We start from the raw sequence: 14,604 nt of genomic DNA, 5'->3' as shown, positions 1-14,604 counted from the left end.
TCCTTCTAATTCTATTGGCAAAACATTTTGCAGGCGGTATCAACATGTGCCGCTGAATTCTCATTCACAGCTTGTGTGACACATAGAACAGGAGACATGACGTCCTAAGAAATGAGATAAGTGAAAAACTGCAGCATCAGGCTCGACATTTAAAATTATGACGTATTTGCTACTAAATTACCCGCAACATATTTGCTGACAGTAGCCACATATGCCGCGGAATGTACCTACATAAATTCATCATTGTACAACCCATCAAAAGATATGACATCACAAACATTTAGATACATCAAAAAATTGACGCATCATGCATGAGGTTTTAATATAAACTACTGGCCATTAAAATTGCTACATCACGAAGATGACGTGGTACAGACGCGAAATTTAACCGACAGGAAGAAGATGCTGTGATATGCAAATGATTAGCTTTTCAGAGCATACACACAATGTTGGCGCAGGTGGCGACACCTACAACGTGCTGACATGAGGAAAGTTTCCAACCGATTTCTCATACACAAACAGCAGTTGACCGTCGTTGTCTGGTAAAACGTTGTTGTGATGCCTCGTGTAAGGAGGAGAAATGCGTACCATCACGTTTCCGACTTTGATAAATGTCGGATTGTAGCCTAACGCGATTGCGGTTTGTCGTATCGCGACATTGCTGCTCGCGTTGGTCGAGATCCAATGACTGTTAGCAGAATATGGAATCGGTGGGTTCAGGACGGTAATACAGAACTCAGTGCTGGATCCCAAAGGCCACGTACCACTAGCAGTCGAAATGACAGGCATCTTATCCGCATGGCTGTAACGGATCGTGCAGCCACGTCTCGATCCCTGAGTCAACAGATGGGGACGTTTGCAAGACAACAACCACATGCACGAACAGTTCGACGACGTCTGCAGCAGCATGGACTATCAGCTCAGAGACCATGGCTACGGTTGCCCTTGTCGCTGCATCACAGACCGGAGCGCCTGCGGTGGTGTACTCAACGACGAACCCGGGTGCACGAATGGTAAAACGTCATTTTTTCGGATGAATACAGGTTCTGTTTACAGCATCATGATGTCGCATCCGTGTTTGGCGACATCGGGGTGAACGAACATTGGAAGCGCGTATTCGTCATCGCCATTCTGGCGTATCACCCGGCGTGATGGTATGGAGTGCCATTGGTTACACGTCTCGGTCACCTCTTGTTGGCATTGACGGCACTTTGAACAGTGGACGTTAAATTTCAGATGTGTTACGACCCGTGGCTCTACCCTTCATTCGATCCCTGCGAAACCCTACACTTCAGCAGGATAATGCACGACCGCGTGTTGCAGGTCCTGTACGGGCCTTTCCGCATACAGAAAATGTTCAACTGCTGCCCTGGCCAGCACATTCTCCAGATCTCTTGCCAACTGAAAACGTCTCGTCAATGGTGGCCGAGCAACTGGTTCGTCACAATACGCCAATCACTACTCTTGATGAACTGTGGTATCGTGTTGAAACTGCATGGGCAGCTGTGCCTGTACACGCCATCCAAGCTCTGTTTGACTCAATGCCCAGGCGTATCAAGGCCGTTATTACGGCCAGAGGTGATTGTTCTGGGTACTGATTTCCCAGGATCTATGCATCCAAATTGAGTGAAAATGAAAAATCATGTCTGTTCTAGTATAATATATTTGTCCAATGAATACTTCCGGCGGAGGTTCGAGTCCTCCCTAGGACTTGGGTGTGTGTGTTTGTCCTTAGGATAATTTAGGTTAAGTAGTGTGTAAGCTTAGGGACAGATGACCTTAGCGGTTAGGTCCCATAAGATTTCACTCACGCACATTCCAATGAATATCCGTTTATCATCTGCATTTCTTCTTGGTGTATCAATTTTAATGGCCAGTAGTGTATTTATTCTTTACTACCAAGACACTCCTGCAGTCGAGTCATCTTGAGGAAATATCCATACCAACTGAATCTGTCGCAAGCATTGAAACTAGCACACAACGTACGCAGTTCGCTGTGGACGTTCTTCACCCTTTAGAGGAGGATGCGAATTTTCTAAATAGTATAGAACTTTCTGACGAACCAACATTCTACGTGTGTGGTGAAGTAAACAAACACAATGTTTGGATCTGTGACACAACCAACCCGCATACCGTGACGGAAGAGGTGACAGCCCGAAAGCGAACATGTGGTGTTATTTAATCGTTGATCGCATAGTGGGACATTTTTCCCACAAAAATTATCTCTGACAAGTACCTGGATAAATTGGAGTTGTTTGCTTTACCACCGTCAAGAAGTACACTTTTTCCAACAAAATGGTGCACCGCCATATTGGGCGCAGACTGTGCAAGATATTCTAGATGAAGTGTACTGGCAGGGGGGGTCCAGTTCCATGGCCCCCTAGGTAGCCTGACGTTAGACCTATGGACTTCTTCCTAATGGCGTATATCAAGCACAGAGTCCACCAAACGCTTGTCGACCACATTTTTTGATGATGTAAAGTAGCGAATCGTTGCAACCATCTCCGCAGTTGATGCAGATACGTGGCCATGTGTAGATAGAACTTGGGTACATATTGGATGTTGTACATACAATCAAAGGCGCAGTTGTGAAAACCGAGTGAATGGCATAAAAATTTTGTTAGATAATGTGTCACGTAAGTCAGACATGGTGTGAGTATCTTAACTGGTGAGTCATCCCGTATTGTATTGCAGTCTTACATTAACATGCCGATGGTAATCTATGTATGCCTGACATATTGTAGAGCAGATCTCTATAATTTTGCCGGATACCTGCCCGGCCACACTTCATTCACGCAAGTAGATTGTTCACTTGCGTCGACAGCCCGTTTTTGGTCATAGTCAGTCTGGTTTCATTTGAGGAAACATATCTTCTATTGCACATTACGAGAGACCGGATTATATGCATTTGCATGTTGCCTATACATTTACATATTTGGCTCCTTTTCACCGGTTATTGCATATTTTAACTAAAAACTAGTGACGAATACATATTTTCATTCTACGTTTACTACATTTTAAAAATTTATACCGGCGGTCTCTAACTCGATCTAGATTTGATGTCTCACAGATTGACCGCGACCTAGAACTGCGTCAATCACTAACCGAGAGGCCACTGCGTAGCGAAATCATTGCAGAAGAGGAACAGGAATAGGCAGACAGAGTAATGCTCCTGCGCCCGCGATCCGGTTAATGCCCTCCGCTGTCATGCCGTACGCGTCGGCAACAATTAAACTACGCAAGCTTTTAGTCGCACGTCCATTGTTTCAGTTTAGCTTACCATTTACTTATGCATAGTTGAACGTGTTTACGACGTGTAGTGTGTAACGTGTTGTGCGCCACGCAGCCCGAAAAAAAGAAACGTCGTTTCGTGGATAGCTGACCATCATGGAACATTTACATGTGACGGAATTGTTTTATATTGTCGAGTTTACGAGAAAAACGTTTCGTGCAAAATAAAGTTTCAGATAGACCAGCATGTCAAGACAAATCTTCATATCGCAGGAATGCAGAAAAAAGGAGCACGACAACAACTCCTGACAACAGCAATCTGCAGTAGCAGGGATTTGCCAAAGGTAACCATAAAAGTCGGTTTAACATGGACTATGTGAAGCATTCATTGCAAGCCATATTTCTCCTCACAGACCTACAAACCCTATCATCAAAGGCTTCCTGCGCAAATATTGCTTCAATCAAAATATACCAGATGAATCAACATTGCGTAAAAATTACACGCCGACAATTTACGTAAATGTTCTGGAAGAAATACGCAATGAACTCAAGGACAGCATTATCTGGATTTCAGTTGACAAAACTACAGACACTCGTGGCCGTTACATTGCAAATTTAATTCAAATGGCTCTGAGCACTATGGGACTCAACTGCTGTGGTCATCAGCCCCCTAGAACTTAGAACTACTTAAACCTAACTAACCTAAGGACATCACACACACCCATGCCCGAGGCAGGATTCGAACCTGCGACCGTAGAAGCAGCGCGGCTCCGGACTGGAGCGCCTAGAACCGCACGGCCACCGCGGCCGGCTGCAAATTTAATTGTTGGTGCTTTAAAAGAAGAGCCTTCTTCTACCTATTTAGCGAATGAGGGCATTTGAAAAATATTTCCAAATTCTTCTGCATATGAAAGGTTGTTTGTGTTTATTTCAGATGCTGCTCCGTATATAATCAAAGCAGGAAAAGTCCTCCGAGTATTTTATCCTAATTTGGTTCATGTGACATGCTTTGCGCATGGAGCACATCGCCTTGCTGAAGAAGTACGTTCCACGTTTGTGAATGTAAGTAAACTTATTTCATCCAAAAATAAAGTGTTTCTAAAGGTTGTTGCTCGCATCAAGACCTACAAAGAAAATCTACCAAATGTGCCTCTACCTCCAGAACCAGTGGTAACTCGTTGGGGTACGTGTGTCGTAGCTGTGTTACTTTACAATGTAACATTTCGAGGCCATTAGAGGGATAGTAAACGACTTCTCTAGTGCAGAGGCTTTGGCAGTTTGGCTGGGCAAGGAGGCTTTTAATGATTTTTCCGATATACCTACAAGCATTAAAAAGCTTGAAACTCAAGGTTTGGCACTGAATGAATCTGTTCAGTTAATGAATAAAATTATTGTAGTGAACTCCTCATTGCCGGAGGTATTCCCAAGAAAACTTAAAGAAAAGTTTGAAACATTTTAAACAATAACCCTGTCTTTCAGCCCTTGTGCGAAATTGATAGTTTTTTTAATGGTACGGGTGAACTTTTACCAGAAACAGTAAGTGCCAACATAGCACCCAAATTCAATGATTGTCCAGTTACCTCAGTTGATGTAGAACGGTCCTTTTCTACTTATAAAAAGTTTTGAGTGATCGAAGACACAATCTTACTACCGAACATTTGGAACAGTATTTGGTCGTTTATGTTTACAATAGTAGAAAAATGTAAAATAAATTGTAAATGATGGTTTGATCCAGCAGTATTAATTAAGAGTTAATGCTGTTCCAAAAATTGATGGTTGTATGCTGCTTTTTAAATAAAATATTACGGAGTTTTTTGAGCGTGCCCCTCTACGTGCGTTATATCTCGAAGTTGGTCCCGTACATATCGACTGTTTCGCTGCGTCTCACTCGCATCGCATCCGCTGGTTACCGACAACACCAGTTGAAGGTAACAATGAAGGTGCTAAATGTGTGCTACTGCTGAAGACTGAACATGATTCCTCATTCTTTGAATGCTGTAATTTATGACTGCAGTTATCTGTCACCTTATTTATGTCATTTCATTGTAGCCACTTTTGTTACTGTTTTTGTGGAATAAAAAAAACAGCAAAGAAGAAACAATCCTTGAAACACGGCATGCATCCCCCATTTGCAGAGTTTTAGAAAATAAGCCCAGAAAGGCTCACCTCCTAGCTTCAACCAGTAGATATCAGCGTTCTAAATGTACCGACTTTCCGCGTGGCCGGCGCTCTCATCGTAACTGATACGCACAGGTTCGACTTTGAGATACAATGCACGCAGCGGCTACCATGTATTTTTTTATTTGATCTTGCATATTTCAACACTTTGCATTTCTAAACATTTTTCATGCATATTTGCATGTATCTTTTAAGGTTTTTATAATGCATATAATCCAGTCTGTACGCATTACATTACACCATAACGATTACTCACCCAGTTTTTGCAAAATTCGTCCAGAGTTTGGTCATGACCTTTACTATTTCCATATCCTTCGCCGGCCTCTCGCCGGGTATTATGTAGTAAGAGTTGTTCGAAAACAAGTACAGCAAATCCTCCGCATGAGCAACACCTGGAACATTTGTACACGAGATTGTCACATCATTTTTTACATCTTCATTATACAAAATGAGAAGAATTTGTGTTTAATCGCGTTATCACAAAAATGCGAATAAGTAGGCTATACAAGTGTCGCCTGCAAGAGACGTGAAGAACATTTACGTTCCCACAATGTTTCAGGTGTGTTTTAAATAATTTCAATCTATAACGAAATATGTGTGATCTTTTACTTACTTTATCGTTGAAGTTAACAGTAACGGGACAGATGCCACTTAACCGATGGACCTCATATGTTAGCAATACAATGAGGTGACAAAAGGCATTGGATAGCTATATGCAGATATACCGATGGCGGTCGTACTGGATACACATGGTATAAAAGGGCAGTTCATTTCTGGAGCTGTCTATGTGATAAGGTTTCCGACGTGGTTATGGCTGCACGACGGGAGTTAACAGACGTTGAACGCGGAATGGTAGTTGGTGCTAGACCCATGGGACATTCCATTTCGGAAATCGTTAGGCAATTCAAAATTCCAAGATCCAAAATGTCAGGAGTGTGCCGAGAACACCAAGTATCAGGCATTACTTCTCACCATGAACAATGCAGTGTCCGACGGCTAAAAAATGGTTCAAATGGCTCTGAGCACTATGGGACTTCACATCTGAGGTCATCAGTCCCCTAGCACTTAGAACTACTTCAACTTAACTAACCTAAGGACATCACAACCATCCATGCCCGAGGCAGGATTCGAACCTGCGACCGTAGCGGTCGCGCGGTTCTACACTGAAGCGCTTAGAACCGCCCGGCCACAGCGGTTTTTTTAATTGAAGTACACTTCATCAAAAATGCTCAAGAAACTATAAATCTCATTACGTTACTTCATCGTTAAAGCATGGAAACTCTGTAGCAAATATGGGAGAAAAGGCCACTTGCACAATCCCGGTTTGGAGGGGTCTTGATGATCGGTTCCTGTTTGAGCTAGGAAACATGGGGAACAAAGTTTTTGGCTTAGCCCGGACCAGCGGCCATTTGCATAGCCATTCCAATATCTGTCTTACTGTAGTTATGTTACAGTATATTGAACAACGAACCAGAGCTGACGCCCAGACAAATTGTACGAATTGATTAATTCCTTTTGCAAAAGATTTTAATTAAGCTGAAATTAATTATCAGATAAAGGCACCATTTATATCTGCACCTTTCGCATTTTATGCGCAAAAACCGTCACCAGTGAGATAACAACTCTTGAGTGAAGCGAGTCTGATGATGCAAGTTTGGTTCACCATCGGATCCTTGTCTAAGAACATTTTCGACCGTTTTAAAAAAATCTTGCTTTGTTTGGATTTTACGTACAAAAACGCGTTCGCCTAGGAAGTTTTTGAAGGGTGTAGCTTCTATGCTTTAAACTTGTGCGAATCGATTCGAACTTCGCACGAAGACAGATATGCGGGCAAAATCACAACGAAATTTTTTTAACCAATAATCTTTAACCGTTGTCGAGATACGGCGGTTTAAAGTCGAGCTAAATGTAGTAAGTAAAATTCGTTCTTATGTGAATTGACTCCACTGAACCATTTTAAAGTGAATCAAGAAAATAAAAAATGTATTATTACGATAAAATTGAATACTTGCTTTCAAAAATCTAGATTCATTCGGACTTTACGTCCAAAAAAACGATTCTTTGAGATTTTTACACTACCGTTTCTGTTTTTCAAACGTGTGCAACTCGTTTAAATTTTGTAAGAATGTGGGCAAATATATCTCATCTATTGTCGCCCTGTTGTTTTATGGAAGTTTTATCCATCTCCATTATATAAGGAACATGGTTCGAAACACAATGAAAAAACCTATGCTGCCTCAGTCGTCGCCCGAGTTAACAAAAATGTACTTCGTTTGCCAAGTTATGGCGGTGTAACGTCAGTATTATGGTAGAGTATAAGTTGGAAACCAGATTGAAAAATGCTCTTGTGTAGCACAAAAAAGGCGAGTATGTCCTGGCCAGACCTAGGAATGTAAAAGAAGGGATCTAACTTTTTGACTTATTTGACGTCTTCAGAGACATTCAAATCAAAACACTTTGAGATATTCGCGCTTTTCTGCGAGTTAATCCTACTTCCCCAGCGCAGTGACTTCTCTTAGAGCTACCCCTTGTTACATGTGTGGGGAGGTGTGGCAGAACAAATACACACAAAATTTATGTGCTTCTAGAGCACTGGCCATCGAACTCTTTTGCTTAAGAGCCAATAATGACAATGTACGAGGTCTGTTCACAAAATTCCGGAACTTCGTCCACAATATTTTTCTACTCTTTCCTTTTCTCCTTCAAAATACTCTCCTTCACAATTGATATTTAGCTCCCAACGCCTCTGCACGAGCGCCGTCTGCGAATTTTCTTTTATCTTGTCTCTTGTCACAAATCTTTGTCATTTTAACGAGGTTTTCAACTATGGAAATAAAGTCCGCAGCGGCCATGTCTGGAGAGTACGGAGGATGAAGCAGCACAGTGATTTCGTTTTTCGTACAATAGTCACGCACCAGGAGGGATGAACGTGCGGGTGCGATTGTGAAGCAAAAGCGATGAATTGTCAAACCACATTTCAGGTCGTTTCCTTCTTAGATTTTCTCGCAGGCATCGCAACACGTCCCGATAGTGCCATCGATAAACAGTTTGCTCCTGTGGCATGAATTCATGATGAACTAATCCTTAACGTCAAAGAAAACAGTCAGCATGGCTTTGACATTTGACCTGACATGACGAACTTGTTTTGGTCTTGAAGAACCTTTCCCGACCCATTGTGAAGACTGAACCTTGGTCGCAACAACATAACAGTAGACCTACGTGTCATCAGCAGTTATGATTCTCTTAATCCTCGAGTGGTCGCGTCAATTTTTGTAACACCAGATGTGAAAAGTTCTACTATAATATGCTTGCCACTGAAAAATAATAAGTTTATTTTGGTTTTTTAATGAACAGAAATACAAATTTTAATATTTGACCGTTATTATTTCTAAAGATACAGTTTTAAAATCTAATTAAAGAATCCTAAATGAGATTTACAATCTGCATTGGAGTGTGGGCTAGTATGAAACTTCCAGGCCGATTAAAATTGTGTGCCGGACCGAGACTCGAACTCGGGACCTTTGCCTTTCGCGGGAAAGTGCTCTACCATCTCGAAGGTAGGAGACGAGGTACTGGCAGAAGTGAAGCTGTGAGAAGGGGGCCTGAGTCGTGCTTGGGTAGCTCAGATGGTAGAGCACTCGCCCGCGAAAGGCAAAGGTCCCGGGTTCGAATCTCGGTCCGGCACACAGTTTCGCAGAATCCTAGTTTTTCATTTAACAATACATTCCTAACACACAGGATAAAGTTAAATCACATTTGACCTGCTTTTATTTCTCAGTACATGTTACTCTACAGCATTTATTGGATTATACTCTCTTTATTGAACATGACTGTAATGTTTCTACGTAAAAACAGAGTTTACTCCTCGTGTTCCTCTACCTCATCCACACACAACTGCAGATGCTTCTTGCTTACAAACATCTTGCACTAACTACAACGAATTGTGGTGACAACATTGTTTTTTCTGCCACACATAACGCAGCGACTCTTCTTTTTGTTTGGAGGTTCTTCTGGTTCTTGCAACTTATAAGACGCCAAAAATATTTTGAGATCATTTGGAAGCATCGACATGGGGGATCTTGTAACTAAATTATCTTTCATAAGTTGTTGGCACAACTGTTTCAAAAATAGCCTCCTTGGCTTTTTGGGTTTTCTGCATTGCAGTTAAACAGTATTTGGGCATTGACACCAGCGATGTTTAGTAAAGCGAACCATACAGTCATCGTCTGCCTCTTTGCTACTCGTGCAACACAATATCTACTGCAAATTTGGTCCACTGTGTCAACCCCTCCTTTTGTCATGTTGTAGCCCATGATAATGTGTGGTTTATTGGTATTCTTATCAACTGTGCCTTCACTATGCATGGTGCTAAGCAGAACAATACAATTGTTTCTTTTGGGCACATATGATACTTGTGTGATATGTTTCTGGTAACCGAACAGTGAAGACCCACTGTTCCTGGATTTCAGGGGTAGGAATTCCGGAGGGATTGCCGTTTTATTTTTCTTCAGAGTTCCAATGCATGTGACGTTTCTCCGCAAAAGTGAGACTGCCATTGGATAACTGGTATACCAAATATCGAAAGTAATATTTCTACTACATACTACATCTATACTCCGCGAGCCACCTTACGGTGTGTGGCGGAGGGTACTTATTGTACCACTATCTGATCCCCCCTTCCCTGTTCCATTCACGAATTGTGCGTGGGAAGAACGACTGCTTGTAAGTCTCCGTATTTGCTCTAATTTCTCGGATCTTTTCGTTGTGATCATTACGCGAGATATATGTGGGCGGTAGTAATATGTTGCCCATCTCTTCCCGGAATGTGCTCTCTCGTAATTTCGATAATAAACCTCTCCGTATTGCGTAACGCCTTTCTTGAAGTGTCCGCCACTGGAGCTTGTTCAGCATCTCCGTAACGCTCTCGCGCTGACTAAATGTCCCCATGACGAATCGCGCTGCTTTTCGCTGGATCATGTCTATCTCTTCTATTAATCCAACCTGGTAAGGGTCCCATACTGATGAGCAATACTCAAGAATCGGACGAACAAGCGTTTTGTAAGCTACTTCTTTCGTCGATGAGTCACATTTTCTTAGAATTCTTCCTATGAATCTCAACCTGGCGCCTGCTTTTCCCACTATTTGTTTTATGTGATCATTCCACTTCAGATCGCTCCGGATAGTAACTCCTAAGTATTTTACGGTCGTTACCGCTTCCAATGATTTACCACCTATGGCATAATCGTACTGGAATGGATTCCAATATTATCCCAGCATAATATCGTACGGTTTATTCGACACCTTGTAAGAGCTATCTGGTTGTGTTCCACAGTACAGTTCAACAGATGCTGTATAGAATGTTTTGGCATCGTAAATAGCAAAGAACTTCAAGCCGTACTTTGCTGATTTGTTCGGTACGTACAGAACAAATGAACTTCTCCCTCTAAAAGGTGTTAGCAACTCATCTATGGTTACAAACTCTCCCAAACTGTAGCTTTCCTTACAATTGGTGACAAATTTATCTAAATATGACCTGATTGCTGCTAATTTGTCTCTCTGGCGTCTTTGTGTTCTTGTCAGTTTGTCGTCAGATCTCACGCTTCTGAGAAGAAATAAGAACCGCCTGTATGACATGCAAGCTCTAATTACCTTCGTACCAGTGCCATATTTACTCCAAAGTTCTTCAACATTTGTTTTATTTCCACTCTTCGAGCCAATCAATATAAGGATTCCAATGTGAGCATATATCTCTTCCCGAGAAGTTTCCTTCATATTTCTCTCTCTAGAATAAATGTTCTGTGATACTACGTTTCTGATTTGCAAATTGATGCATTCCACAAGTGACTCAATCATATCTGCACTAACAATCTTATTGAATGCTGTCACTTCTTGTGTAATACCCTTGCAGACCTCTTCAGACCAGGTAGAATTTTTATTACAGTTATTGAGGGCGTTTTCGACGTTTTGGCTCTTACACTTTCCTTAGATCACTTAGTTTTGCCATCTTTACCAACAAAATTATCGTCACTATCTTCTTCATCTTCATGATGTTGCATTTCCTCTTCAGTATACTCCTCCCTCTAAAGGAACTATTTCTATTTCTGATTCACCGTTGTGATCACTAACTACTATTTGTGCTTCTTCCCCGTCAGACCAGTCAAATTCAGAACACATCCTGGCGTCCGAATCTTCATCTAGAAGCCTTTCAATCTTCTCCTCTGATAACCCTTTTTTGAAACAGGCCCTAAAAGTATAAATGAAAGTATAACATACATCTACATCTACATCTACATCCATACTCCGCAAGCCACCTGACGGTGTGTGGCGGAGGGTACCCTGAGTACCTCTAACGGTTCTCACTTCTATTCCAGTCTCGTATCGTTCGTGGAAAGAAGGATTGTCGGTATGCTTCTGTGTGGGCTCTAATCTCTCTGATTTTATCCTCATGGTCTCTTCGCGAGATATACGTAGGAGGGAGCAATATACTGCTTGACTCTTCGGTGAAGGTATGTTCTCGAAACTTTAACAAAAGCCCGTACCGAGCTAATGAGCGTCTCTCCCGCAGAGTCTTCCACTGGAGTTTATCTATCATCTCCGTAACGCTTTCGCGATTACCAAATGCTCCTGTAACGAAGCGCGCTGCTCTCCGTTGGATCTTCTCTATCTCTTCTATCAACCCTATCTGGTACGGATCCCACACTGCTGAGCAGTATTCAAGCAGTGGGCGAACAAGCGTACTGCAACCTACTTCCTTTGTTTTCGGATTGCATTTCCTTAGGATTCTTCCAATGAATTTCAGTCTGGCACCTGCTTTACCGACGATCAACTTTATATGATCATTCCATTTTAAATCACTCCTAATGCGTACTCCCAGATAATTTATGGAATTAACTGCTTCCAGTTGCTGACCTGCTATTTTGTAGTTAAATGATAAGGGATCTATCTTTCTATGTATTCGCAGCACATTACACTTGTCTACATTGAGATTCAATTGCCATTCCCTGCACCATGCGTCAATTCGCTGCAGATCCTCCTGAATTTCAGTACAATTTTCCATTGTTACAACCTCTCGATACACCACAGCATCATCTGCAAAAAGCCTCAGTGAACTTCCGATGTCATCCACAAGGTCATTTATGTATATTGTGAATAGCAACGGTCCTATGACACTACCCTGCGGCACACCTGAAATCACTCTTACTTCGGAAGACTTCTCTCCATTGAGAATGACATGCTGTATTCTGTTATCTAGGAACTCTTCAATCCAATCACACAATTGGTCTGATAGTCCATATGCTCTTACTTTGTTCATTAAACGACTGTGGGGAACTGTATCGAACGCCTTGCGGAAGTCAAGAAACACAGCATCTACCTGTGAACCCGTGTCAATGGCCCTCTGAGTCTCGTGGACGAATAGCGCGAGCTGGGTTTCGCACGACCGTCTTTTTCGAAACCCATGCTGATTCCTACAGAGTAGATTTCTAGTCTCCAGAAAAGTCATTATACTCGAACATAATACGTGTTCCAAAATTCTACAACTGATCGACGTTAGAAATATAGGTCTATAGTTCTGCACATCTGTTCGACGTCCCTTCTTGAAAACGGGGATGACCTGTGCCCTTTTCCAATCCTTTGGAACGCTACGCTCTTCTAGAGACCTACGGTACACCGCTGCAAGAAGGGGGGCAAGTTCCTTCGCGTACTCTGTGTAAAATCGAACTGGTATCCCATCAGGTCCAGCGGCCTTTCCTCTTTTGAGCGATTTTAATTGTTTCTCTATCCCTCTGTCGTCTATTTCGATATCTACCATTTTGTCATCTGTGCGACAATCTAGAGAAGGAACTACAGTGCACTCTTCCTCTGTGAAACAGCTTTGGAAAAAGACATTTAGTATTTCGGCCTTTAGTCTGTCATCGTCTGTTTCAGTACCATTTTGGTCACAGAGTGTCTGGACATTTTGTTTTGATCCACCTACCGCTTTGACATAAGACCAAAATTTCTTAGGATTTTCTACCAAGTCAGTACATAGAACTTTACTTTCGAAGTCATTGAACGCCTCTCGCATAGCCCTCCTCACACTACATTTCGCTTCGCGTAATTTTTGTTTGTTTGCAAGGCTTAGGCTATGTTTATGTTTGCTGTGAAGTTCCCTTTGCTTCCGCAGCAGTTTTCCAACTCGGTTGTTGTACCACGGTGGCTCTTTTCCATCTCTTACATTCTTGCTTGGCACATACTCATCTAACGCATATTGTACGATGGTTTGAACTTTGTCCACTGATCCTCAACACTATCTATACTTGAGACAAAACTTTTGTTTTGAGCCGTCAGGTACTCTGTAATCCGCTTTTTGTCACTTTTGCTAAACAGAAAAATCTTCCTACTTTTTTTAATATTTCTATTTACAGCTGAAATCATCGATGCCGTAACCGCTTTATGATCGCTGATTCCCTGTTCTGCGCTAACTGTTTCAAATAGTTCGGGTCTGTTTGTCACCAGAAGGTCTAATGTGTTATCGCCACGAGTCGGTTCTCTGTTTAACTGCTCAAGGTAGTTTTCAGATAAAGCACTTACAAAAATTTCACTGAATTCTTTGTCCCTGCCACCCGTTATGAACGTTTGAGCCTCCCAGTCTATATCCGGCAAATTAAAATCTCCACCCAGAACTATAACATGGTGGGGAAATCTACTAGAAATATTTTCCAAATTATCCTTCAGGTGCTCAGCCACAACAGCTGCTGAGCCAGGGGGCCTATAGAGACATCCAATTACCATGTCTGAGCCTGCTTTAACCGTGACCTTCACCCAAATCATTTCAGATTTCGGATCTCTGTCAATTTCCTTCGATACTATTGCACAAAGCTGCTAGTGAAAGATTTTAATCCAAAATAAAGACAGTATTCACAGTTACCATAAAAACACTTACATCACAAGTTGCGTGGCTGACTGTATACCAAACAGAACACGGACTAAAATAAATTTCAATTGTTGTCAATGTGCGATCCCTACAAACGCAGCAACAATACAAGTGGCCGACAGAGGTCCAACTTGAAGATAGGTGGAACCGCCAACTTGAAGATAGGTGGAACCGCCAGCACTGCAACAATGCGTAGTTTGAATTCAGGGCGAAAAACAAGAAGGTAATAAGCTACCCTAACCTGCCGTCCGCCATTTGGCCAGTAGAGCATGGTGTAGATT

The 14,604-nt window shown here is 42.1% G+C and overlaps 1 protein-coding gene across 6 annotated transcripts in view; it reads right to left on the bottom strand.

Moving 5' to 3' along the window:
* LOC126253375 (juvenile hormone esterase-like) overlaps nt 1-14,604 on the bottom strand; it is a 295,839-nt gene that overhangs the window by 168,461 nt on the left and 112,774 nt on the right. For 2 of the 6 annotated variants that reach the window (XM_049954658.1, XM_049954655.1), the window contains exon 9: nt 5,666-5,801. The exons of 3 other annotated variants lie outside the window; for them this stretch is intronic. In XM_049954658.1, the coding sequence (XP_049810615.1) occupies nt 5,666-5,801 (136 nt within the window). The remainder of the gene's footprint in view (nt 1-5,665; nt 5,802-14,604) is intronic. One more of the 6 variants, XM_049954657.1, reaches the window with a different exon arrangement.

The sequence above is a fragment of the Schistocerca nitens genome, chromosome 4 (genome assembly GCF_023898315.1).
Source record: "Schistocerca nitens isolate TAMUIC-IGC-003100 chromosome 4, iqSchNite1.1, whole genome shotgun sequence".
In the NCBI taxonomy this organism is placed as follows: Eukaryota; Metazoa; Arthropoda; class Insecta; order Orthoptera; family Acrididae; genus Schistocerca; species Schistocerca nitens.
The sequence above is the reverse complement of the archived record's forward strand: the minus strand, read 5'-3'. Positions and strand labels throughout refer to the sequence as shown.